The 26,825-nt window shown below is 61.3% G+C and overlaps 1 protein-coding gene across 5 annotated transcripts in view; it reads right to left on the bottom strand.

The window, feature by feature from the left end:
* Positions 1-10,811: 10,811 nt before the first annotated feature.
* TP73 (tumor protein p73) overlaps positions 10,812-26,825 on the bottom strand; it is a 67,235-nt gene continuing 51,221 nt past the window's right edge. For 3 of the 5 annotated variants that reach the window (XM_032605971.1, XM_032605962.1, XM_032605982.1), the window contains exons 5-15: positions 18,425-18,611; positions 17,955-18,070; positions 16,314-16,423; positions 15,864-16,006; positions 15,447-15,535; positions 14,569-14,690; positions 14,017-14,165; positions 13,613-13,751; positions 13,167-13,260; positions 12,734-12,803; positions 10,812-11,817 (exon numbers count right to left, since the gene is read on the bottom strand). In XM_032605971.1, the coding sequence (XP_032461862.1) occupies positions 11,309-11,817; positions 12,734-12,803; positions 13,167-13,260; positions 13,613-13,751; positions 14,017-14,165; positions 14,569-14,690; positions 15,447-15,535; positions 15,864-16,006; positions 16,314-16,423; positions 17,955-18,070; positions 18,425-18,611 (1,728 nt within the window). In that variant the 3' untranslated portion in view covers positions 10,812-11,308. The remainder of the gene's footprint in view (positions 11,818-12,733; positions 12,804-13,166; positions 13,261-13,612; positions 13,752-14,016; positions 14,166-14,568; positions 14,691-15,446; positions 15,536-15,863; positions 16,007-16,313; positions 16,424-17,954; positions 18,071-18,424; positions 18,612-26,825) is intronic. The other 2 variants (XM_032605990.1, XM_032606000.1) reach the window with 2 other exon arrangements.

The raw sequence follows: 26,825 nt of genomic DNA, 5'->3' as shown, positions 1-26,825 counted from the left end.
TGGGGAGAGTTGACATCTTCATGATATCGGGTCATGACCTATCTCTGCATTTATCTATGTCGTCTTTGATTACTTTCATCACTGTTGTGTACTTTTCAGTGTTCAGATCTTATGTGTGTTTTGTTAGACTTTTTGGTGCTGTTGCAGATGGTACTTTTTGAGCATCTTTTTTTTTTTTTTTCTTTTTTAACGGTGCACGGGCCTCTCACTGTTGTGGCCTCTCCCGTTGTGGAGCACAGGCTCCGGAAGCGCGGGCTCAGCGGCCATGGCTCACGGGCCCAGCGGCTCCGCGGCATGTCAGATCTTCCCGGACCGGGGCACGAACCCGCGTCCCCTGGATCGGCAGGCGGACGCTCAACCACTGCGCCACCAGGGAAGCACAGATGGTACTTTTTCATTTTCCATTTTCAGTTTTTCATCGCTAGTATATAGAAGTACAATTGATTTTTGTATAACTGACCTTGAATTCTGTGATCTTACTAAACTCACTTGTTTCCCTTCCTTTGTTGTGGATTCTTTGTGATCTTCTGTGTTGACAACTGTGTTGTTTGTGAATAGAGACAGTTTTCCTCCTTTCTAGCCAGTATGCCTTTCTTTTTCTTGTCTAATTGCACTAGCAAGGACCTGCCATGTGATGTAGGATAGGAGTGATGAGAGCCTCCTTTTGTGCCCAGTCTTAGGGCTGAAGCAGTCTGCCTTTCACCATGAGTGTGGTGCCAGCTGTAAGCTCTATCAGGTTGAGATAATTGCCTTCTGTTCCCACTTTGCTGAGAGTTTTTATCAGGACTGGATGCTGAATTTTGTCAAGTGCATTTTCTGCATCAGTTGAGATCATGCATGATTGATCTAATGTCAAACCAGCCTTGCATTCCTGGGGTAAGCCCACTGGATCCTGCTGTATTACCCTTTTTTATACATTTTTGGATTCCATTTGCTAAATTTTTAAAGAATTTTTGTCTGCATTCATGAGAGGTATTCCTCTATAGTTGTTGTTGTTTTTTGGTAATATCTTTAACTGGTTTTGGTTTCAGGGTAATGCTTGCCCCATGGAATGAGTTGGGTGTGTTCCCCTCTTCACTTTTTCTGGAATTGTTTGTGTAGAATAGGCACTAATTTCTTTTTAACGTGAAAAGCATTCTCAGCGCCCCAGGCTGTCCAAAACAGAGACCAGCTCTGGTTTGCCAACCCTTGTCTCTTAAGATAGAAGCAAGGTCACTGTAACTTCCTAAGCTGAATATTTCAGTATTCTATAAAAGGAGCTGAGTTAAGGCTCTGAAGTCATAAGCTTTTATTCAGGAACTACAGGCTGACAGTTGCTTGTGGAAAAGAAGTTTTAGGAACGTTTCAGGGATCCTTGCTTAAGGCCATAGACAATGCTTCTCCCAGAAGTGCTCCCACCCCTGGGACTGACTTCCTGGCCCATTCTGGGGACAGGAATGTTCACCTACAAAATGGGCCGCTGTGCATCTCATGCTGGGTGCTTCTCTTTGAGGCCTGGCATCGTCCTCAAAGGTTCATCATTTGCACTTTGGTGATCTCAGAAAATGAGACCACATTTGGTCATTCATAGGGGCCACAGATTCAAGCCACTCTGCCAGGGTCCCACCCTGGCTCGGTCCCCTGAGAGTCGTATGACCCTGGGTGCCTTTCTCACCCTCGGCCGCATTACAGAAAAGGAAGTTGGTCCCTGTGTCAGCAGTGCCCCCTTAACAGTAAGTGCTCAGCCATGAATGTTAGTTCTTGTCATTGCTCTGGGTGACCACTTCGTAGCCAATAATGACACATAATCTCAGTGTCCAGGCTGTCGAGTCCATCAACATGCTGGCATCAAGACATAGACTTTGGGCTTCCCTGGTGGTGCAGTGGTTGAGAGTCCGCCTGCCGATGCAGGGGATGCGGGTTCGTGCCCCGGTCCAGGAGGATCCCACATGCCGCGGAGCGGCTGGGCCCGTGAGCCATGGCCGCTGAGCCTGCGCATCCGGAGCCTGTGCTCCGCAACGGGAGAGGCCACAACAGTGAGGGCCCACGTACCGCAGGAAAAAAAAAAAAAAAGACATAGACTTTCATTGTCTTGGGATTCTGTTGTAAGTGGTGCCCTCGGCCCCAGGGAAGCACCTGCAGCAGTTTGAATGGAGAAAAGCAGCAGGGAGTCGGAGGCCTCAGTCAGGAGTTCGTTCATTGAAATCCCCTGTGGACGCTGGCAGAATGACAGCCACTCTGCAGGGGCAGAGCATCTGCACATCAGAGAGATGTTTATTTGGATTTAGTTGGTTTTATAATATTATGTTTAGTTTATAGAATAGTTTTAATTTAACCATTATATAAGAGGAATTAGTGGGGTTTCCTTGGTGGCACAATGGTTGAGAATCCGCCTGTCAACTCAGGGGACATGGGTTTGAGCCCTGTTCCGGGAAGATCCCACATGCTGAGGAGCAACTAAGCCCGTGCGCCACAACTACTGAGCCTGTGCTCTAGAGCCCGCGAACCACAACTACTGAAGCCCACGTACCACAACTACTGAAGCCCGTGCACCTAGAGCCCATGCTCCACAACAAGAGAAGCCACCGCAATGAGGAGCCTGTGCGCCGCAACGAAGAGTAGCCCCCGCTCGCCACAACTAGAGAAAGCCCGTGCGCAGCAACAAAGAGCCAATGCGGCCAAAAAAAAAAGAATAAATAAATTTTAAAAATATTTTTTGAAAAATGAGGAATTAGTGCCTGGGTAGGTTCTATTTAAAATAAGTTGTCAGTGTTGGGAATTCGTGAGAATTTCTTTTTCAAGCTGTCTGTGTCTTATTCAAGTTTGAGAAATACTGATAGAAATTACATCTGCATTTACAACTTTTGAGGTGGATGTAATTTTTTCCCTGCCTCGTCCTGTCCTGTTAAAGCAGTGTGCCTGACTTCGTTCACCAGGAATAAGGCTCTGGATGACAGCTGCCCGGCCCAGGGTGGTCTGTGGCTGTAGAGAAAAGCAGGCTGGGGTTTCAGTCTGTGGCCTTCCACTCTCCGTGCTGTGACCCTTGCTTTCCTGCTTGTGGTCTCCAGGGAAGGGTGTGCTCTGCGAGAGCCTGCCCTGCTTGGATGGGCAGATGGCAGGGTCCAGCTTCGATGAGGCCGACAGGTGCAGCAGGCCTCTGGTCTGTGTATTTTACAAATAAGAGCATCCTCCTAGCAATTTTTAAATGTTTAAAATAAAATTATGTGAAATACTCATAGTACTTTTTTAAAAACACTAACCTGCAATTTCTAAATGAGATCCTCATTTCCGGGAGTGAGGGATAGATATAATTATTGACTTTTTTGTTTGGCTATTACTTGTTCTAAAGAGACCTGGTAGGTCCAGTGGTTAAGATTCCATGCTTCCACTGCAGGGGCTGCGGGTTCAATCCCTGGTTGGGGAACTAAGATCCCGCATGCTGCATGGCACAGTTGAAAGGGAGGAAGGAGAAGAAAGAAAGAAAGGAGGGAGGGAGGGAGGAAGGAATAAAGAAAAAGAAAGAAGGAAAGAAAGAAAGAAAAGAAAGGGAGGGGAGGAGGGAGGGAGGGAGGAAGGAAGAAAAGGAAAGAAGGAAAGAAAGAAAGAAAGAGAAAGAAAGAAAGAAAGAAAGAAAGAAAGAAAGAAAGAAAGAAAGAAAAAGAAAAGGAAAGAAAGAAAGAAAGAAAGAAAGAATGAATGAATGAAAGAAAAGAAAGGAAGGAAGAGACCCGGTAGTAGGAGGGTGTCACACAGGAGAAAAGCAGACCTCTGGGGGGTGGGGGGGGAGTCCAGCCACGGCCCACCAGCTGCCTGTGTTGCGACTGTGTGCTGCCCTCTGGGGCCGATTCTGTCTTCCTCGAGATGCACATACTTCAGGTCACCTGATTGCTGCTGGACCAGAGTGTAGCAAGTGTTTCCTCATTGCCAGAAGCCGTGCTGGTGTAACTGGGGGAAAAGCAAAAAGGCCTTTGCTCCCAGGAGCTCACGATCTGAAATGGGGGCAGCTACCGAAGTCAGCAGCCTGTATCTCATCCCGGAGACCACACAGGGTTTGGAACATCGGGATGCAAAAAGGATGGGGTTGGGATTTAAGTGAAGTGGCTGGCGTGCTGCCTGCCGCCTCGCTGCACCCCATGGACAGGGCTGTTAATAGCCCATCAGAATGTACGTGTTTAGGAAGGTTTTGAGGGCTGTGGCCCAGAGCCCAGCTGGCCAGATGCACTTCTCCGGTAGATGGGCAGTGGGGACGGGGCTGCCTGGTGTCCATCCTTGCCTTCCAGGTCCTCTGACCCGGCTCTCCAGTTCCTGCACAAGAAGGTCCGAGATGGCCATGCCCCGGGGAGGGTCCATCAGGTCACCACCGTCAGCAGTCTGTACCCAGGAGCCTCTCCGGGTTTCCTGAGGACATCAGGTCAGGGACCCACGGTGGGGAGCGCCCGTAGCCACGATCCGGATGCCAGGGGTGGCTCCCCCTTGTGTTCAGGTAGGATTTTCTACAGCGTTGCCGTGCATGACGTGGACATTGACGTGGACATTGTCAGCGCGTTGCCTGGAGAATCCGTGTTTGCCCTGGGGGGCACACCCTGCCTGGGTGAGAGTGCAGCTTTCCTCGCAAGGTCCTCCCCCAGCACCTGGGCTGTAGCCCCAGTTGGTGACCCTGTACAGGACGCCACAGCCCCCAGCCCCCAATTTGAGGAGCGAGTAAAGCGATGCGGGACATGATGCATAAAAACGGTTTCGAGGGGTCGCGGTTGAGCCGGGCGACCTCACTGAACTCGTCCGCTGCTCCCCAGAGGCTCTGTTAAGAGGTGTCGAGCCAGAAGCAGTTCACACCTGTGAACTGAGAGATTCGTTCTTTCAGTAAACGTTCCTCCAGCCCCCGCCGTGAGACAGGCCGTGTGCAGCCTCTGAGGGGGCAGAGGCCCGTGTCCGAGGGAAGGGGCAGCCGGCGGGGCGCGCAGAGGCGCTGTGGGCGGCATCCCAGGCAGGCGGGGGCGGGGGCCTAGGATGCTCTGAAGCAGCGGTACGCGCTGCTCGCCCCTGAGCGGGGCCCCTTCTGCTGGTCTTCCCCGTGGGCTCCCCAGCGAATGCAGTCAGCTGGCTGGTGGCCTGCCGGCAACTGTCTTGCAATCACGTGGGTTCTCTCTTTTTTTTTTTTTTTTTTGCGGTACGCGGGCCTCTCACTGTTGTGACCTCTCCCGTTGCGGAGCACAGGCTCCGGACGCGCAGGCTCAGCGGCCATGGCTCACGGGCCCAGCCGCTCCGCAGCGTGTGGGATCCTCCCGGACTGGGGCACGAACCCGTGTCCCCTGCCTCGGCAGGCGGACTCTCAACCACTGCGCCACCAGGGAAGCCCCACGTGGGTTCTCTTCTGTGTGGTCTCAGGGCAGCCCCTCCTCGGGTCTCCCTGGCAGGGTGACCCCACTTCTGACGGCATCTCAGGGCCCCCAAGGGCACAAGAGTGGAAGCAGCCGGGCCTCTCAAGGCTTGGGCCCTGAGTTGGCACCATTTCTGCGGCGTTCTGTGGGTTGTGGCAGGTCCCAGGGCCGGGGACTGCCTGAGGGTGTGAGTACCCTCAGGCAGTCCCGAGGGAGGTAGGGACTCCCGAGGGGAGGTGGGGACAACGGGGCCACCAGTGCAGCGGAAGCGCACAGTAAGAGCTGGTCAGACGTCGGAGGGAGGGCGGGAAGAAGGGCCTGGTCAGGGACTGAGGCAGCGACAGCAAGGCATCCTGGGGGGCCCAGGCTCAGCTGTGTCACCCTGAACCGCAGGAGATGGGGCAGGGAGGGGGGCCAGAGGGTCAGCCCATGGTTTTGGTCGGGGTCCTGGTCTCTCCAGGCCTCACTGGAAACGTACGTGGTAGGTGACACACATGAGGCTCACCCGTGTGCGTGTTTGGGCCAGGACTGAAGGTGACGTCTGCTCCCCAGCCGGCTGGCTGAGCAGGTGTGCGGGAGCCGCGCGTGTGGGAGACCAGAGCCCGCCCGGGACAGCACGTCTGGGGCTCCGGCATGGGGGGGCTTGTCGTGCTGTGTCGCACTGCTGGCTCTCAAGAAGTCCTGCTCTGCTTGGCCCTGAGCTCTATGGCCCGTCTCTCGTCCTGTTGGAGTGAAGCCCGTGAGTCGTCTGTGCTCTCGGCCCTCATCCCCCCTCCATCCTCATGCCGTCTAGTTGCCTCGCGGCACGTGAGATCTCAGGTCCCCGACCAGGGATCAAACCCGCATCCCCCGCATTGGAAGGCGGATTCTTTACTGCTGGACCCCAGGGAAGTCCCCAAAGTTGTTTGTTTTAAATAATCATTGGCACTGCATGTATTTTAGGTACTGTCCTGTAGGTGTCCCTTTAGGGTTATGTGAATATACCCCGTTGCCTGGAGTGCCATAAGAAACGTTTTAGCTCTGAAGCCTGTAACACGATAGTTACTCCAAATTCCTGGGATCGGGCGAATTTCATGTGTCCTTGAAGAAAGTGGCTGGGGAGGGAGACCAGATGACCCCGGGGGAGGGGTGTGTCAAGTAGAGTCTGTGGGCCTCCCCGGCGCACCAACCCAGGAGGCCCGTGACCTCTCCATGTCCCCATGGCCCCAAACAAAGAAGGAATATCGTGTCCCTGCTTGGGGTCTAGGTTTTTGCCCTAACTCTGTTTAAACACACTCTGTCCAAGGAAAGAAGCTCCTGCAGTCACCGAAGAGCTGCTCGTCGGGACAATCCAGGTGGCCGCAGCCTCACAGCAGTCCTGGTGGAGCCGGTCAGCCATGGACCTGAGGCCTGAAGCAATCGAGGCCCGTGTGGTCAAGACAGAAGCACCATGAGCCACGGCGCGGCTCGAACCCGGGACCCTGCCTGAGATCTGACAGCCCGTCCCCACGTACCCGATGCTGAGAGAGATGGGACCTTCGGTGACATTACCCTTTGGAGACCGAGTGTGTTTCGTTACTGGGGTAACGGGATTGCCTAGGGCATGATGTCACAGCCAGGAGGCAGAAGTTGGCATTGCTGCTCTGTTTGGAGCCTGGGCCTGGTGAGTTAGGGACGCCCTTCTGGCAGGGTCTCCTCCGCGGGGGGCCTGGGACGAACGCAGGGCAGGAATTGGGCCTCGTAAACTGGCCGGAAGCTGCAGCTCCTGCCCTGAGCAGCTCCTCTTCTGTGTGGTGAGCAGAGCGAAGGCTGGTTCAGCATCTGAGACCGTGTGCCATGCACTCGGGGCTGCAGGTTCCCCTGGGCCCTTGGGGCAGTTGTAGCCGTCTTTAAAAACCAAGCCACTTTCTTGAAGCATCTGTGAGTTTGTGCATAATATATAAGGCAGCACTATTCTTAGGAAATGTGATATTAAAGAATCATTTTTTTTAATTCTTGCCTGAATATATAGCCTTCCTCTTTGGGTGCCCATGGGGAGAGGAGATGATGCTGTTTCCTCCCGAGGGGCCGTGGCCTCCTCTGCTTCCTGGTGGCTACTCGGGGGAGCGTCCCCAGAGCCCAGTGCCTCGCAAAGTGCCAGGTCTGCTCTGAACCCAGGTTATCTTTCCAAAATTACACGTCAGCCTATGGGAGATGTTTTTATATATCCGAACATAAGTGTGTATTTTAAAAGTACCCTGCTTTTTTAAAAAAGGTTTTTTTTCAACAAAGATATTAAAATCGCCTTGGGCTGAACACACTAGCATTACCCTGCTCGGCCCTCAAAGGGCTTGTTTCAGGGCCCTGTTGTGGTGTCGGTGGCAGTCTCTTTCTAATGCAGCTTCCTGAGTCTTTGTTCCCGTCCAGTCCTGAGGTGCTGGCGTCGGTGATGCGGATTCCTGTCACCGCAGTGGGGCGGGGACAGCTCACTGTCACATGAGGTTGTCGGCTCTGCGGAAGGGGCTGAGAGGTGCGGGGAGAAGGGGGCACCCAGAGCCCCACCCAGGAAACTGGGGCCAGGGAGGTGGGCGGGGCTCCATCTCGCCTTGTCCTGCTACGTTTCAGCCCCACGTCTAGAAAGACCCTGGCCTACCTCAAGGTTGAACGGGTTTTGAGAGCCCTCCTTTTGCTGTAGCAAGTCCCCAGTCCCTTATTCACAGGTCTGACATCCGGAAACCTGAGGCCTGGAGGGACGGAACGACGTCCGATGCCCTGGAGCCTGAGCTGGGCTGAACCGAGCTCCTGAGTTTTGCAGAGGAACATGAACTTCAACTCGAAACAGCTGGAGGACTGTCTACAGGGACGCCCGGAAGACTTCCTAAAGTCGGACCCGGCCCCTGCTCTTAGGAGGCCTGAGGTGGCTGGGCCGCAGCCAGTCCCGTGAGCTTAGCTGGCGGCGCTCGGACAGAACCGGGTGTCGGTCGGTCCTCAGGCTGTCCTTGGACTCGAGTCCCCGCGAGGCACATGGCTCTGAGGCGCAGGGGAGGATGGTGCCTGGGGGTGCATCCCACTCACCGAAAACACGGGACAAGCCCAGACGGGGCGCCCGCTGGGTGTGTGTGTTGGGGGGTGTGTGTGTCATGTGTGCTCTCGTCTTTGTAACTGATTCAGTCGTCAGAACATGTGCTTTATTATGTTACAAAACCAAAAATTCCCACCAAAACACAGCTAAAAAAATACCACATTTTCCCAAGATTACATTCCCAAGAGAAGGTAATAATATGGTTGGAATAGATCCATCAATGCCGCCTGAAGAAGCATCCCCTGACGTTAACGACAGGGCTGGTGTTTTTTTAAACCTTAAAGCATTAAAGCGCTTTAACCGATGAAACAGAAGCAGATGTTTGTGTCTGCAAGGCTGGCATGTCCGAGGGGACAGCGACACCACGTTCTTGGTCCCTGCATGTTGGGAACCAGGGCCACTGAAGAAGCCACCAAAACCTGGGTGGGGTGACCGCCCCCAGCAGCCAGGAGGAGCCGGTTGGGACCGGGCAGCTGTGCTCAGCCCGGCCGGCGTCCATGAGGCCCGGCCCAGTCCTCTCCCGGCCGCTTCCCTCCTGCCTCTTCACAGGTTTATCTTCTCTTGATCTTTGAGTTTCGCGCAGCCCATCTTTGCTCCTGTCGCTGTGCGTGTTCCTTCGACCACGAGGAAGTCCCCACCGGCTCAGTTCTCACAGCCGCTCCACCGTCAGCTCCGGCAGCAAAGGCCCAGGAGCCGCGGGGGCTCATCACGCGGGCCGAAGGGGCGGGGAGCTTGTGCTGGGCCCTCTGGGAGGATGCGTCTCCCCTCCCTCCGGGTTGGGGGTACGCCCGGCCCGTGCCTGCACGTCGCAGCCCCCGGACTTCGGGAGCACCCTGGGGCCCCCGTGGCCTCCCCACCAGCCGACAGGATGAGCCTGAGGGACAGTCCCGGGAGCCCCGGGCACTCAGCTGCTCCTCCGTCAGGTTCGTGGGCCCCAGGGGAGCTGGGGGAAGGGGCTGCAGCTCCCAACGGGGCACGACTTGGGGGCCCAGCGTGTGCCACTGGAGCGAGAGCCAGACACCACGGCAGCGGCTGTGACCCGGGGCTCAGAGCCAGCCCTCTGTGCTTCACTTTCCTTGTTGGAACCGCAGGAACAGTGTACTTACCCCGGGCCTTGTGAGGGTGTCAAGAGGAAACGGGACGGCGCAACGGCTGGTCGGGCGCCGCCAGGGCATGTGTCCGGGTTGCCGGGCGACTGCAGGCCCCCAGGGGCTGAGCCCGCCCCCCCGCCCTGGGGGGGTGGTTGGTCTGTTCCCCGTGGCTCTCAGGCCTGGCTGCAGGCGGGGCCTCCTGGGCGCTGAGGACACCCCCTTCCGCCCCCAAGGGGGTCCCCAGGGAGCGCATGGTGGGGGGAGGGGGGTGCTACCCTGGACGCAGGCACCTGCCTTCGCACAAATGCTTTTTTAAATAAGTAGAGCTGTGCAGTGTTTACACTCGATGTCCAGGATGAAGCCCTGGTCTGGAGGCCTCCTGCCAGCGGGTCAGGGGCAGAGCTGGCCCTGAGGCTCCGTCCCCTGCTGGCTGGTCTCTGAGCCACTTAGTACAGCTGACACCCCTCTCTCTACCCAGTGCCCGCCTCTGAAGAGCCTGGGAACCTAACAAGGGAACTGGAACTTGAACACCCAGTCTTGAGAGCTCGGCTTCTGAGTGGACCTGCGTGAGGTCCGCTGCTTCCTAACTTCCCCAGGCTGGGGGCTTGAGGGGGTGGTTATAGCAACAGGAAAACCCCCAAAGGGCGACTAGGGCTCCGTCTGCACCACCCCCTGGCCTGGGGGCCTTGGACAGGAGGGCCCAGACCGCAGGACTAACCACAGGGACCCAGGCAGACTGAGGGACAGAGAGATGCTATGAAAGTAGTAGGCGGTGGCTCAGCATACACATTAGTCACGAGTCCCTTCATCCCACCTGCCTGGAACAAGGGGGGTTGCTTCATCCCCTCTCCCACCACCCTCTGTGGTCTTGTTTCTGGCCCTGAAGTTCTCTGGCTACAGCAGCTCAGAAGGCTTCTTGCAGATGGAAATGACCCCATCAGCTAGGGTGCTGACGCTGTCCCCCTCCAGCCCGCTGACTCCTTGGTGTGTCCCGTAAAGGCCTGGACCCCCTCCACCTGCCTCAGTGCTGTCCCCACGAGGACAGGAGGGCCTCTCCCGCAGAGCCGGCCTCCCAGGGGGCAGAGTGGGGCCACGGCTGCAGGCGGTGGGCGCTGCCCTCCTATGCCTGCCTCCCATCCCGCACACGGAAGCAAGTGACCTACCCCTGCCTGGTGTGGACCCCGCCTGGTTTGCCCCTCGGCTTTCTTAGCCCGTCTTGTTTACACAGGCCTGGGAAGACGGGCATCCCGCTAGGCTGACCCAACGTGAATGTTAAGAACAAAGTTGAGTAAAAAAAAGGCTCACCCACCATGTAGAAAAGGGCATCATTTTATCAAATATTGACACTTTCCAGTGGTCTGGGGAGCCTGCTGTCCGTGTCTATGCTAAGAGGGCCACTGGAGAGAGGGGCTGCAGCCAGCGGTATTGGCACGGGTGCTGGCTGGAGGCCGCCGACCAGGAGTTTCCTTGCCTCCCCGATTCCAGTGAAACTCTGGTTTTTGTTTGGGGCAGGAAGTGGGAGGTGGCTGCAGTGGGCTTTGCACCAGCGGTCAGGTGCGCAAGGGCAGACTGACCCTCAAGACCAGCAGAGGGACAGCCTCAGGCAGAGATGTAGTCTGGAACCTTGACCCGAAAACAGGAGTGTTTAGGTACAAGCACCGAGCCGTGTTGCTACCCAGAGCCAGAGACATCGAAAAATACTTTTTGGCAGTCGGTCAGCACAGCCCCCAGGAAGGCAAGGCAGGGAGGGGGAGGCCCCCCGGACCCCTGGAGGATGGGTCCTGGGCGTGCACCCTCAGTGCAGCTCCCGGAGCCCCTCCTCAGGGGCATCCCCCTGCCCAAGTCCCTTTCCTGGCACAGCCCAGAGGTCCTGCCTCCCAAGGCAGTTGGTGACAAAAAGGAAGCAGACATCCAGCGCGGCTCCCGGGGCTCTCTGCTCTCTGGGTCGGTAGCACCGGGTCAGGGGGGCCCTGGATGTGCCGGCCCCACCTCAGTTGGCCTCGCTCTCCGTGAACTCCTCTTTGATGGACTGTTTGCGGGACTTGCAGTCCGGGAGGTCGAAGCCGAAGTCGGCCCACTCGTCGGGCCCCGCACCCCCAGCCGGGCCCCCGCGGTTGGGGATGGTGATGGTGTGGCGCACGCGGAAGTGCACGGCCTCCATGACCCGCTGCCGCTGCAGCTCCCCAGAGCCCCCGACGGCGATGGTGGCCGCGTTGCTGCTGGAGCGGATCAGCTGCTGCGCGCCATAGTCGTGGCTCTGCTTCAGGTCCTGGAGGCCCCTCCAGATGGTCATTCGGTGCTGGTCCGGGACCTTCAGGGCCCCCAGGTCCTGCAAGCGTAGCGCACACGGCCGCCCCCGTCAGAGGGCTCAGCGGCAGGCTCTGCCCTCTCCCCATCCCGCCAGGGGCTCCGCCTGCCCCCGCACAGCCATCGTGGGACCACCAGGAGGGAGGCAAGGAACCCACACCCCAAGGGCCACCTGTCCGGGCGCTGGACGGTGCGGGGGAAGCAGATAGTGTGGTCGGAGGAGGGGCAGTGCTGGGCCCGCCCTGTGCCTGGTGGTCTGGCCACACTGAATTCTGCCCCAGACAGGTGGCAGGAGAGCTAAGAAATGATGTGTGTGGGGGGGGGGGGTGGGGGGTGGGGGGGGCGGTGCTGAGGCCACTCCTGGGCCCTGAGCACAGTCAGAGCGACAGATGGAGCTCCCTCCTCCCCGCACGCCAGGACCTAGAGGGCGGGCGGGGGGGCCCCCCCAAGGGCAGAGCAGATCCTCAGGCTCCTGTCGCCCGCTCCCTCCCCACCACCCGGCCAGGCACAGCATCTGCTGGTGAGGCAGGGTTAACATGCACTGAGCTAGCCCAGTAGGGGTTAGCTGCCTGGAGCAAGGGGGGTTGTTCCCTAGGGAGGGCATTAGTGGACACACAACAAGGCAGCCCTCTGAGCCACTGGCCCCAGCTCCCCCTGGCAAACCCGCATCTCTGCCCTGTGGCCTTGGCTGGGCACGAGCCTGGACGGGCCTCTGACCCAGAGCCGGCTGCGGAGCAGGGGCTGCGGAGGCTCCAGCCCGCTGAGCTGGAGCCCCCCAGGATCCGGCCGACAGCTGTCTCCCGGGCTCTGGCTAACAGTCATTACACTCAAGGCAACACCAGGCTACGAGTGCTCGTTGCTGGGACTCTTGTTTAACCTAAAGACAAGCCCTGGCTGTGAGGTCAGGGGTCAGGATGCCACAGGTGGGGCACTTGTACCCTGCACATCCGGGACCAGACATTCAGTCGCTGTGCGTGCACGGCAAGCAGTTTGGGCCTCGGCTTCTCCCTGTGTAAATGGCACTGAACTAGACCAGCCCCAGGACCCTTCCGGCCTTCGCTTTCTGCACTTCTTCGTGCCTTGGAGACAGCCAGTCCCCCAAATCAAAGGCAGCCGGGTCACAGGAGACAAGACTCAAGTCCAAATGAGGGGCCCCGGCGAGTCCCGTCCAGCCGCATGGAGCCGGATGTCAGCACATAGATCAGGCTGCCGGTGGGAAGGTTTTCCAAATTCTCCAGCCCTCCCTTACACGGGGAGGACAGGACACGGAGGGACTGCCCCAGCAAGGGGAGAAAGCTCCCTGCCCCGCGGACAGGGCCGTGCGCTGGTCTGGGGGTGGGCTCCCTGCACCTGCCCTGCCGGGGCCGTTACCTCCATCGTTAGGTTCTGCAGGTGGTAAATGCTCTGTAAGCCCTGGGAGGTGAAGCACTCGACACAGTTTGGACACCCCAAGCCTGTTAAAAAGCTGCAGAGAGAATCGCGGAAATAAAGCAGCATGAACTTCCAAGAACCTGGCTGTGCGGCCCGTCTGGGTGGGAACTGGCCACCCCACAGGTCGCCCCTGCCCAGCGGTGGCCACTCACCGGGGCACAGCCTCCAGGAACCCCTGGCTGTTTTGCTCTCCCTCCGAGCACCTGCTGGATGCTCACTCCCGACATCCCTCTGCCCCTGTCTGCTCTCAAGACGGCAGAGCACTAGAGCACAGGCTGCGAGGGGCAGCAGGCAGAGACCGCCCCCGGGCTGGGGGCCAGGCGACCAGCAGCCACCAGGGCTGAGGTTAGCGGGTTAGTGGCAGCGGCTGGCAGCGGCCCACGTACCTGACCAGGCTGGGGTCGGCGTGGTAGGGGGGTGGCGGGGTACAGTGGGACCCCGAGACCATGGACTGGGAGCTGGGGCCGCCGTTTATCTCACCGTTGGCCGGCAGGGCGTGGCCGTGGTTGTTGAGTATCCCGGAGCCTGGGCGGGAGGCAGGTGGGACGGTCAGAGGGGGCCGGGCCGGGCGTCCCAGGCTGTGCGGGGGAGGCTCGTAACGCTCGGCCCTCCCCGAGACCGGGAGTGGACAGAGGAGACCGTCTGTGGCCGTGCCTCCTGTTCCTGGGCAGGAGCTGCTGGAGGGAGCAGCTATCGAGAGCCCCGCGTGGTCCTGAGCTGGGGTGTCTGGAGCCAGGCCCGCCCTCTGGGCCTCCCCGCCCATCCCGGCCACTCTGCCCGCGCCACTCACCCATGGGCCCCAGGCTGGGCGCGGCCGCCGAGCCGTGCAGGGGAGGCTGGCCCACCAGCTGGTTGACGGAGGGCAGCTTGTTGATAGCCCCGTGCGCTTTGCTCACGGGCGAGAGGACGGGCCCGTAGGACGGAGGCTGCAGGTGGCTCCTGCTTGGAAGGGACAGCTGGGGTCTGTAAGAAGCACCTCCACATGTAAAGCCCCCCTGCTTCAGGGGCCTAGAGGCCCCACCCTGCGCTGAGGTGTCAGAGCGCCCGCCTCCGCGCCCAGCCTCCCTGCCGGACGGTGGCCAGGCAGGACCCGGGCGAGGGGTGGGAGGGGGTGGGGGCCCCTGGAACCGGCCCTGCTCTTGGTGGGTCGGCGTCTCTCCCACCACCGCCCCTTGCCTTCACTCGGGAGACATTTGGGCTGAGACGACACAGCTCAGGGAAGGCCTCCCGGGGGATGAGACGCCAAGCGTGGCCTGGTGCTGCTGGGTCGCCCTGTCCCGTCCTTCTCCCCCGGGCAGCTGGGCAGGACGCGCAGCCTGGGGGCGGGAGGGGCGGCACTCACGGCCTCTGCAGGAGCTGCTGCTGCTGCCGGTAGGACTCCACCAGCTGCTGGGGCACCAGCTCCATCAACTCCAGGCTCTCCTTGACCTTCATCAGGATTTCAAAGTTCTCCCGGCCCCGTACCTGAGCACGGAGAGGTGGACCCTCTGCCCAGGTGCGTGTGGGCACCGCCCCGCCCCAGCCTCCCCCCGCGCGGCGAAGCGCCTCTCCTTTCTCGGGGCTCCCGAGTCCCCCACGGGCCGGGAGTCCCCTAACCCTACTTTCCTCTCCCAGGAAGCAGGTCAGGGGGAGTCTGGTGTGTGGGTCTCCTGTCTGCACAAACCACGCCCACCCCTTCCTACCCTTGAGACTTTGCCTCACTGCCCACCTTCCCCTTTCCACAGCTCAGCACACTTGGGGTGCTGGGATGTGGGGGCGCTGGACAAATACGGGGCTTTTAGAACAAGGAACTCATTCCTTTTTTTTTTTTGGAACTCATTCGTGAAAGACTCAAAAAATGATAAGCTCACGTCACGGAGACCAGTCCTAGCAGAGCAGGTGGGGTTTTATCCGAGCTGGAATGGCCGCATCACGCCACAGGCTGTAAACTCACTTTGGTGATGTGGCTGGGGCCTGCCAGGCTGTGGGAGCGTGGGGTTCCTGGCACGTGCCCTCCCCGCCGGTGGGGAGACCTGCACTGCCCCACACGCTGTACCATTGTATCTACAGCAACACTCCTGCGCGGGGAGCTGCGTCAGGCCAGCTCTCTCTCTCTGAGAGCTGGTTCTCCCTTCTAGACCCTGCAGCCTGCAGAGCTCGGGGTCTCAGCTCTCAGATGTGCCAGGCTGCACCTGCCACCCTGGGGCCCCAGCCTGGAGGCCACAGATGCGGCACACTCACGTGGATGTAGTAGGTTTCCTCGTCCCCGTGCCGCTTCTTCTTCCCGTTGGTGCTCAGGGCAGGGAGAGCAGGGGGGCTCTGCTTGAAGGCTGCCAGGGGGCGGGGGGCGGCAGCTTCGTGAGTGGGCAGGGAGGAGGGGCCACGCGCAGGTTAGCCAAGCCGACCTTCCCAAGGTGCCCCTTGTGGACAGGCCCGGAGACCGGTCACCCACTCGGATGAGCAAACCCGGGCGGCCACCCACACTGGACAGAGGGCACCGGGGGCGGCCACGCGGGCGGGGCTGGCTCTGTCCCCCGGACACAGGCTCGTGCGTTTCCCCCGAGCCCCGAGAAAGGTCCAGCTGTGTCCTAGGGTGGCCTGGCTCTGACGTTCCAGGGTGGCCCTCCAGCCCCGCACCCCCGGCCCGGTCCTGCTCACCGCGCTTGCTGGCAGCCCCGCTCCTGGCAGCGCTCTCGTTCAGGGCCTGCTGTTCGCGGAAGTGGTCTTCATCCGCCTTGCGGTCTCGGCCAGGACAGGCACAGATGCGGCCCTCGAAGGACCGGCGGCCCAGCACCTGTCCGCTGTCCAGGGGCACAGCCGGGACCGTGAGCCTTGGGGCCCACCGTCCCCACCCACCTCAGACCCCACAGGACCGGCCTTGACGGGCCGAGGGCTCAGGGCTGAGTGCCCAGCTGCTCTGGGACGCCAGGTGCCCTGCGTCCCTCCCAAGGCAGCTCCTGCCCCAGCAGCCCTTCCCAGCACGTGGCCTGCAGGGCCTGCACCTCCCCTTGCTCATGGCCTCCCTGTCTCTCCAGCAAGCGCGCCAGAAGCACAGGCCCAAGTCCCTGCCCCAATGCCCCCCCCGACCCCCGCGTCCGGCAGACTCACTCCCGCGTCTCCAGGGTAATGATGATGAGGATGGGCCGCCGGTTCATGCCCCCGACACAGCTGCTGTTGCACATGAAGTTGTACAGGATGGTGGTGAACTCTGTCCCCACCTGCCGCAGGAGGGGCAGGGAGAAGCTGTGCTGTCAGCACGTGGGCCCCAGTCCGCAGGGCTGGGGGCTCCTGGGCTTCCAGGCACCTGCCCCTCGCATCTCTGGGTAGGCAAGGGGGTGCTGGGCCCTGTCCTGTGGTCCTCTGCTGTCTACCCACCCATCCCCCACCCACACGTCCACCTACCTATCCAGCCAGCCACACAGTAGGTACAGTGAGTGCCATGTGCCCTGCTGGCTCTGGAACCAAGAGAGCCTTGGTCTGGTTGCTCCAGCCACCGCCCCGGCGCAGGCTGGGGGTTGGCGCCGGAGGCTGAGTGTGAGCGGGCACACGCACAGGCCTCTGTGGGCACAGGTGTGTGTTTTGCAAACTGTGGGCTCTTCTGGGCAGTGGGGTGCATGACACAGCTCTGGCAGAGGGAGGGACCAGAGCCGTCCGAGTGGGCTCCCAGCACACACACTTGTTCCAGGGAGTTTGTGGAGACAGTGGGATGTGAACCCGGGACTCTTGACCAGTGGGCATCCCAGTACCACAAAATGGGCAGTTGTCACGGTCTCTCTGGGTTAGGATGATGGCTTAGGAAACCGGGCCTTTCACAAAACTGCTGGCATGTGGCAGCCACCAGGGGGCGGGAGAGACCTGCTTTCCTGGTCCTGAGGTGCCCGTGAGGCTCGGGGGGAGGGAAGGCAGGGCGGTAAGCCCTCCCCGGCCCCGCCAATGAAAGGGCTGTTCCTAGGGAACCACAGGGGGTCCTGGGGGTCCTGAGGGACCAGGTACAGTGATGGGGCCTGGAAGGGGGGTGCCTGGAGGACTAGGTACAATTCTGAGGGGGGTGGGGGGTGGGCGTCTCAGACCCAGGTAGAGGAAAGGTGAGGGCTCACCGTCACCCGCCCACCCTGGGAAGCACGGCCCACAAGGCGCACTGCTGGGACTCGGTCTCCACCTGCCATCCTGGCACCCCCATCCCACCGTCCCTGGCTGGTGCCACCCCGACTTCTCTCCACCCCAGCTTTCCCCCCAGTCCGGCCCGCACATCAGCCCCAGAGCCTTCTGCTGCCTTCAGGTCCAAGTCAGACCCCCAGGGTCTTTCCGCCCCCGCCCACCTCTTGCAACAATCCCCCCCAGCCTCCCCTGCACCTCCGGGCCCTGCAGGGCTGTGCCCCGACTGCAGGTCTCTCCTCTCCCCGTGGCCCCCCAGCTCTACCCTGGCTAACTCCTCCTGACCTCAGCCCCTCCATCCCCCAGAGCCCAGGCCAGGGCGTGGGAAACAGACAGGCAGGAAGAGGGGACGCAGGGCCGGGCTGAGGCCCAAGGGTCAGCAGGCCCACCCCCCACTGTAAAGCAAGGGATGTGGATGCCTAGAGAGGGCCGGAGGGGACCCCCCCCCCACCCTGCAGCTAGGCACTGTAGGTGGCCAGAGCCCCACCCACAGGCAAGGGAGGGATGGACATGAGGTCGAGGGAGGATCTGCACAGCTCGGGGACACTTGGGAAGTGACCCGAGGGGTCTCTGCCCCAAAGCCCTGCCCCCTACCTGCGGGGGCTCGTAGGGCACCATGACGCTCTGCCTGCCGGTGACGGGGTCGTCCACGTACTGCGAAAGGTTGTTGCCCTCCACGCGGATGAGGTGGCTGGCGGGAGCAGACTGTCCTGCCGAGAGGGGACGCCGCTTCAGAGAGATGCCAGCTGGGGCCTGCGCCCCTGTGCCGGGCGCATCGCAGGGGACTCGGGCCTCCCAGTGGGACTCAGATCCGCCGGCAGCCCTCATGCACCCGGGGCACTTGTCTCAGCAGCCCTGCTCCCCGTTCACCTGCGGGCACCGGCACCCAAGGCCCCAGGCAGAGCTGGCAGGACACGGAACTGGGGAGGGGGATGCTGAGCCCACCTGTCAGCCCCTCGCATCGGACCTGCCGCCGCCAGGAAGGAGGCCGCGGGCCAGCCCTCTCCTTCCCGGCTGGGGCGCTGGCCGCTGGGCGCAGGAGTGGGGGGGGCAGGGACACTCACCTTCGTTGAAGTCCCGCCCGAGCTCGTGGTTGGGGCAGCGCTTCACGACCTCGGTCACGTGCTCCGCCTTCTTGTAGATGGGCATGGCGCGGATGGCGGTGCCCGGGGGCGGCGGGGTGGACACCTTGATCTGGATGGGGCACGTCTTGGCGATTTGGCAGTAAAGCTTCTTTAGCAGAGGAGAATACTGCAGGGGGTGGGGACCGCGGTGAGGCTGGCCGTCCCAACTCCACACCCTAGCCCGCTGTGTCCCCCACCAGGAGTCCCGGCCACCGCATGCCTGACCCTCGGCTGAACACCTCTGGGCTTCCTTCCCTCAAAGAGTCTCTCCCCTGCACCCACCCATCAGGGTCTGGCTGGTGTGGGCTCAGTGAGAGCAGCTGCTCTGAGTGCCCCATGCGGCCAGGCTGAGACGCTTATCCACCTGGATCTCACTGGTTGGAGAAGTAGGTACCATTAGGTCCATTTTACGGATGAGGACAGTAAAGGCCAGGATGGCGAGAAGGAGCTGCTGGAGAGCAGGGCTGGGACAGGGGCTGGGAGCCAGGTCCAGTGCATCAAGCCTGTGAACCTTAAGCCCCCAGACTGCGGTAGTTTGAAGCGGGGGAGGGTACAGCCTCATATCTCGGGTTTTAAAAGCCTGGAGTTAGGTTTTCTGCCCTCTGTACAGAGGAAACATGCACAGGGACTCCCTGGACCATCCTCTGAGGGGCCAGCCCTTTGGCTTACTTCTGGCCACTGCAGGTGGGGGTCTTTGACCTTGAAGCCCCAGGACCCCCAGCCCAAGACCTTGACCCAGGGAGGATCAGATGACTCTCGGGCCACCTGAAGGGGCCTCCAGGGCGAGCGCCCAGAGGTCCAGGCGGCCCACCCGAGGACCCAGGCCGGCTCTCACGAGTTCAAAGTGACCCTTGATGGAAGGGTCCCTTGGAAACAGGGGTGCCCACTCGTTTCCAAGCTGGCTGGGGGGATCCATCAGGGCTCCTCATGGCCCCATCCCCCAGGGACAGTGGGGACCATCAGGGTCTCAGAGTGCCAGGATGCTGCCTGTCATGCCACAGCACTGGGCCTCCCACAGGCCCCCGGGGACTCAGTTATTCCAGCCACAGGGTCCTGGAGAGCCCCCCATCGCATCCCACCATGGTTGTCAGGGAAACTGAGGCTGGAGGCGGGGCTGCTGCAGACCAGAGGACAAGCAGGTCTGATCCCACCTTCGCTGAGGAAGCTGGGGCCTGACACCCTGACCCTCTGGCCACCAAGGGACACAGTGGACCCTCAGAGCCTCGGAGCCCTTGGCCCTGAGAAGTGTGAGATGTCCTTCCTCTGATGAGCTGAAACCCAGCTGGAAATGCTGACCTGGGGTGGGGTCTGAGGGGGCTCGGGTCCGAGCTGGGATCTCCCTAGTGGTGTCCTGGGGGATTGGGACCCTGTCCAACTCCCTCAGCAGTGACTTCAGGACGAGCCCCCTTAGGCCCCTATCGTGGAAGGGAACTGGATGCCCACAGGGCTTGTTGCCTCCTGGGTGCCCCATCCACCTGGGCCTGCGACCCCGCTTCGGCAGGAAGGGACACCCCCCATGGGTGTAGGTGGGCCCTCAGTGGGCTTCGGGCCACACAGGGGGGCAGTCCTACTTCCCAGGGAGGTGACCGCTGACCTCCTGGGTCCCGCCAGTATAGATGCTGCCCCTTCACTCCCCAAAGCACCAGTCTGGGAGATAAGCTGAGCTTATCCTGAGCTGAGTCCTGTCCTGAGGGCCGTGCCCAGGGCAGCAGTAGCCCAGCCCAAAGCAAACACCAGTTGCCAGTTTAGTGCCCAGCTCTCTTGTCCACCATGTGTGAGGCTTCGGGACCCGTCCCTGACCTGAGACACGGGTGCAGTTAGTTTCCAGAGGAAACTGTCTGGTGAGTGTCATGGAGGAGCTCCAGGGGCCTACTTAGGGGACTTCCTGGAAGTGGAGGGCCCCACAGGGAATGGCGGGCCTCAGCTGGACTCCAGGGACCTGAATACAAGCAGTCATGGGGGAGAGGCTGGGATCCCGAGAGCCTTCCACTCGGCAAGCCTTTGTTGAGCGCCTCGTGTTTGCCAGCCCCTCGGCTCACCAAGGAAAATGGACAGAGCCCCTCAGTCCCCAGAAGAAACTAGACTTACAAGAGGCTCACGCCTGAATGCCACGCAGCCTCACCGGGGCCTCCTGCAGCGTTGGTGGATTCCAAAGGGTGTTTCTTGCCCTGCAGGTGTCCCAACTGCCTGCGGAGGGTCCAGCGAATGAGGTGACCAGGGCTGGGGGCGGGGGGCGTGTAGAGGACCCACAGAGAGCTGGCCTGGGCTGGGGGGTGGTCAGCAAGGGGAGAGGCGTCGGAAGCCTGGCCACTGTGTTGCAGTTTTGGCTCTGGGTTTGATAGCTGGGATGCCTTAAACCACTGGACACCTCCCCGCGTCTTGATCGCTGGCCTGTGATGTGCCACTACATGTAACACCCCTGAACCTTGCCCACTGTGGAAGCGCCCGCACGTGTTCCTGTGCTTCCTCATCTCCAGGTGAGGTGGCTCCTGGCCAGGAGCAGTGGGTTCAAGTCCAAGGCTGTGGTTAGGGACGGATGGAGCCGAACGGGCCCCCAAGGGCATGCTGGCCCCGCAGTCCCCTCTCCATCGACCAACCACCTCAGGCAGCCCCAAGGAGGGAATGGACGGAGCCAGGCTCCAGGCGCAGCCTTGGGAGGCGCAAAGCTGCAGCCCCCTCCCCAGGCTCCCTGATCGCCGCCACGTGGCTTCAGAGCCCCCGCCCCCACCAGCGCAGCCTTTCCCTCTGGCCTGCCTGCCCCAGACCCACTGGCCACCTCCTCCGGAGCTGTGGACGCCCCGCCCCTGGGAGGAGCTGCTGGGAGCTGTCCCTGGTACCGAGGGCAGCGGCCGCCTGACCGCCCCTCCGAAAGCCGAAAGCCGAAAGCCGGCTCGGCTGGGAGCGCAGAGCTGCCTGGGGTGCCTCACCCCGGCTGGCTGGCAATGAGCATGGACAGAGGAGGCCCCTCCCTCTGTGCCCCGGCAAGGCCCCCGACGGCCTTGGGTGGCCCGCTCCCCTAGTAGTGTCCCCAGCCCAGTACTGCCCTCAGCTGGCTGTTCACGCTGCCCTTGGGCACACACCCGGTCAGGCCCCAGCCCCCCAGCAGGGGCTGGACCCATGGACGCCCAGCCGGGCCCAAGTCGGGCAGCATCAGGGAGGAGTGCCTGAGGTCTCCCCACCCTGGTAGCATCAGGTGGTGACACCTGCGGCCGCTGGGCTGCAGGGCAGGAAGGAAGCCTGGGAGGGGGAGGGGGTAGGCCTGGACAGCCAAACCTGGGGTTGGGGGCAGGGTGGGACCTGGAGGGAATGAAGGAGCCCCCCACCCCCGCCCCTAGATCCTTCCTCTCCTCCCAGAGCTCCGGGGCCTCAGGCCGCCCCGGGCACGGGGCAGGGAGGAGGAGGGCGCCTGGGTCCTCATCTGTTTTGTAAAAAAGGTCACGCAGCGATGCTTCTTCTCGCCCTCCCTCCCTCCTGCCTCTCCTTCCCTAGAACCGCTAGATGGATGTGTTTCAACAGATTCCGAGCTGATAAAATCTTATTTATCTTCGGCGGTTGACACAGAGCTGTCAGGACTTGCCTGTTCGGGGATGCGTGAGTTCCTTCGTGTTTGCAGGAAATGGTTTGCCCAGACGCTGGTGTGTGCCCATCCTGCCTCCACCCGGTTCCTCTCCTCCGATCCACCCCCCCCCCCCCCAGTCCACGATAGGCCCGGCCCAGCCTGGCTGGGAGCCTCGGGCCTGGCAGGGCTGGTGCAGGGGGTGGTGGGCGCGGCGTGGTGGCTGTTAATTTCCTCGCGCCTGCTCCCCTGCAGCTGGGTGCCCAGCACGGGCAGGTCTGGGCAGAAGGAGAGTGGAGAGGTGATAATAACTTGTCTGTCATTTTCCAGGGACGTGTAGCATCTTGCAAACCGCAAATACCGTTAACCAGCTTGGGTGAATCTGTTACAACAGATTCTGGAAGACGGGGCCTGCGGTGGGGGCTTTATTTTTTCTACTGATTTTTTCATGGACCACTTTTATCTGCTATCTGTGCGTGCGTGTGTGCGTGCGTGTGTGCGTGCGTGTGCGGGCGCTCACACCCACGTTTCTCTCCTCTCTTGGGTTATGGACCCTTTGAGGACCTCCCCAAGGCCACAGACCCTCACTCACCGTAGAAAAGCCCTTGTGTCTTCACTCAGCAGAGAGTGGCCAGGAGCATGGGGGGCTCTGACAGGTGTCAGGGAGGTGACCGGCCTGGGGGGTGACCGTCACCCCAGCCTGCTTCAGAGCACCCACGCTCAGAAGGCAGTGAGGGTCCACACACAGGGAAACCCACGGCCAGCGGCCCACCCTGGCTGCGGGCTTGGTGGTTGGAGGCTCTGGGGGCCCCCTGGCTCCAGAGGGGGGCCACAGCCGGTGCCTGGCCAGCAGATAAAGGAGGCTGCTCTGCCCCCCCCCTTTTTCTGTCAAGATGCCGTGTGATGAGTCTCAGTCCCGACTCCAAAGGGCCTTGTCGATCCACTGGCCCCCCCATGAGCAGTGGGGGAGGGGGTCTTGCACACAGGGGGTCCCATTGTTATCACTCGCACTCTGGCCCCAGCCAGAAGCCCCTTCCCAGGACGGAAGGAGCTGCCCAGGGCCCGGCCCTTCCTTTCGCTTCAGTAACACCCTCGCGGGCAGGGTGAGGTGAGCCTGGGCCTCCATCTGGTCCTTGTTCCGTAACCCAGGCCCAACATCCGGCCACCCCCAGACCCTGAGGAGGGGGTGAGCAGTACACGTTCTGAGCCCTCGGGACAGGCCGGGCTTGCAGGGAGCCCCAGAACTCCCGCCAGCGGCCACCCCTCCCACTCCCGGGGCACAAAGAGCGTCGATAGCCCAAGCAGCACGCTGGGCCTCAGCCAGGTCCGAACGTGGCCCCTCCGCCCGGCGTCCCTGCCGCAGGGGCATCCCCCAGCTGGCCTCACAGAGAGAGCGCTCTGGCAAGAACCCAGCCAGCAGGGCTGTGGGCCGGGCCTCAGAACTGCCCGGCACGGGGCGGCGTGGGGAGGCTGCCCACCAGCCCAGCTCTGCCCAGCCCCGGGAGGGCCCCCTTGACGGCCAGGGGAAGGAGGTCCCCACTACGCTCACCCCATCCCACTCGCAGCCTTTTGAGCCGACCTGGCCTTGTGAGCACGGTGACTGCGAGGGTCAGTGGGCACCTTCCGCTCACAGGACAGTCCAGGAGCCTCTGCCTGTGGGCCCACCATGCTGGACATGACCACTGTCCGGTGTGGGCAATTCCTTCCCCCAGCGCCCTGCAGCTTCCAGATGGCCTGGGGCTGGACCAGCGGCAGGAGGCAGGGGGAATGGCGCGAGGGGAGGCCAGGCTGTGGCCGCAGCTGTAGCAGATACTCAAGGTGGCCTCTCCGGAGGGCCATCGTGTCAGCCCCGACGGGAGCCCTGAGGATGGGCCCTCCTGTCGCTGACCTTCCTGCCATGGCAGCTGCAGGGAAGTCCCCAGTTCAGGACCACAGGCAAAGCCACGCCCTCCAGCCAGGAAGCAGCGAGTGCATCTCTTCACTAAATCAACTCCACTCCCGGCCAGCAGGAGAGGAGCCCCCAGGGACCTGCACGCCCTGGACACGAGGGGTGGTCACTTTTCAGCTTTTAGTACAGTCGGCTGCCATCGAGGTTTTCCCTGGAGCCCGTAAATATCCAGCGAAGCGGCTGGGGCAGGGAGTGCTGCTTCTATCCATCTGACCCCACAGCACACGGCGGCTCCCATCACATCGGTACCACCTTGGTGCATCCTCTCCGAGGCCCTGGAGGCACTGGCTGCCCCCTCACGACACGGGGACCCACGGAGGAAGGGGGCGCCTCGCCTTGGGCAGGTCTGCGGTCCTGGGGGAGCCTGCCTCCAGGCCACTGCGTGTTTCCCCCAACAGCCTCTGACTGCCCACTTCACCGAACCCTGGGCACCTTTCACGGGGACCTTCCTGCCCTAGAGTGAGATGCAGCACACACAGCCCCGATCGTAGCCGGTGAAATTTCAGGGCCTGGGATCCATGAACTTGAGCTTGGCTTCCAAGGTTGGGATCTGAGAAAACCCCAAAGCAGATTTCCCTGACAACCAACCACAGGGACCCACCCAGCTCGGAAGCCAAGCTCCAACTCGCTCCCCCAGGGCCGAGGTCCAGGGCACTCAGGACCCCCTGGCTGCAGCAGTGGCTCTAGGAGAAGCTGGGGCGAGAGCTCCCCTTCGGGCCTCATTTTCCCAGCTAGAGAGGGGGCTAAGGGCACCGGAGGGTGGGGCGGGAACAGGGGGCCAGGTTCAGGTGCGAGAAGAGGAAGTGGGGGGTGGTCCCAGTCCCTCCCGGCCTGTAGCTACGTTTACCTCTGAGCCTGGTCAGCCCTGGAGCATTGTAATTATAAAGTGTTCTTTATAATAGAGGAATATGTATAAAGGAATTTTCATCAGTCAGTAAAAATCAGGCTGCGAAGGCGAACTGGGCAGACTCTCCCCGCCCAGTGGCAGCTGTCACTCACTCACTGACAAACAGTAGTTGCAGGCTTGCTGGGCCCAGCTGATCCCCACCAGGGCAGGCCCTGGACCTATTAGGGGTCAGCCCCCCTCACCACTGGTCCACTGGGTCCTGGGGGGGGTCCCTGGACCCACCCCTCGGAGCCGAGAGGAGGCTGCTCCTTTGACGTGCTCCACAGAGGGGCACAGGCTGTGCCCCCAACAAGCTGCGTGATGAAAGCCAGGGGTCAGGCTGCCGGGGCTCAGACCCCCGCTCCACCCTTTGCTGACGGGCGACCTTGAGCAGGGACCTGCCCTCCCGAGCCTCAGTTTCCTTATCCGTAAATTGAGGAGGACACGAGAGCCTACAACATGTACCCGGGTGCTCGGGAGGGGCTCCCCACGCAGGGGCCCTGCAAGGGCTCTGTCTGCTCACCAGCCAGGCACCCTAGAATCCACAGAGCTGTGTCCAATTTGGAAACAAGCCCCAGACAAGAGAGGACTCTTGGTAAAACGTCTATTGCATCATGCCCTGCCCACAGCCCCGCACCTGGGAGATGGAGCCCTGTCCCTGAGGCCTCCCCTCGCCTCCCCTGCAAGAACCTCAGAGCTGGGAGGGGGGGGCTGCCCTGGGATCCCTTGGCGGCAGGGACTCGGGGCCCCTTTCAGGGCCCCCCAGGCTGAGTTCTGTGACCTCCAGGTGCAGGACTCCCCCGCTGCTTGAGGGGACCCCCACCTCGGGCCACGAGCCGGGGCATTGACCCCCCCCCCCAGGACCAGCCGCAGGGAGCGCACCCCCCGCGGAGCTCCGCACAGGGCAAGCGTTTGCTGAAGATTCTCCCCAGTTTCCCCTGAATACTCGGAGGTTCACCTCTGCGATGAACCCTGTTAGGACTCTTCCCTCGGCTTCAAATACATATAATTGCTTCTGGTGCCAGTAAAAGGTATTAATTCCACTTATGCATTCCATGAACTTTTAGGATAACGCAATTGATACCACGATCATGTTGGGACACCTCCACTATTATTCTCCTACTTGCAAACCTCCGAGGGGCTGGAAAGTTTTCTCCCGAATCCATTAGCATTGACTCAGCCACATTCTACCCAGGAAGCCCTCGTAGAGCCTTTGCGTTTCCCGGGCCCCCTCCCACATGTTTCTGGGGCAGGGGTGGGACAGGAGGGCATTCACATCACACGGGCCAGCTCGCCCCCAGGACAGACGGATGGACACACACCCCGTCGGATGTGGGGGCAGCTGGAGGTCACTCAGGGGGCCGTGTTCAGGCTTGGGGGCTGGCTGGAGGCCCCCAGGGACAAGCTGTGTGCCCTCGCACCCGTGCGCACCTGTGCGTACCCGCGCCATCTCGCCTCACGGCAGCCTGCCCTGAGGGCCGTCAGCAGTGCCACCCAGTCTGCCCGAGGCGCCCACAGATGCCCAGCTGGGCCAGGGCTCCAACCACACCGCGCCTGCCTGCTGACCTTGGAGCTCCTCCCCAAACCTCCAGAACATCAAGGACAGCTCCTTCCCTGGAGAGGCTCAGGCTGGGAGCAGGCCCCACACTGCCAACCCACGGGGGTCCCGGGGATGGGAGTGGCCATCAGGGCCCAGAGGCCAACCCCGCCATGTCCCGGGGAGGGTGTGGAACAGGGATCCAGGCACCCGGCACTGCCATCCCTGTCCGGGCTCCACCCGTCCACCGGCCCAAAGAACATCAGTGCCCAGGGGTGCCGGGCCCTTGCTCACAGCTGCGATCTCTCACGGCGTCTGTCTCTCTCCAAAGCCCAGACGGCCCCGAAAGAACAAGCCTCAGCCAGCACGCTCGGAAACAGCGAACGCTGGCAGGGCGTTACAGAACCCCCTGTG

Source organism: Phocoena sinus, chromosome 1, assembly GCF_008692025.1.
Source record: "Phocoena sinus isolate mPhoSin1 chromosome 1, mPhoSin1.pri, whole genome shotgun sequence".
NCBI lineage: Eukaryota > Metazoa > Chordata > Mammalia > Artiodactyla > Phocoenidae > Phocoena > Phocoena sinus.
This window is presented reverse-complemented; position numbering and strand designations above follow the sequence as displayed.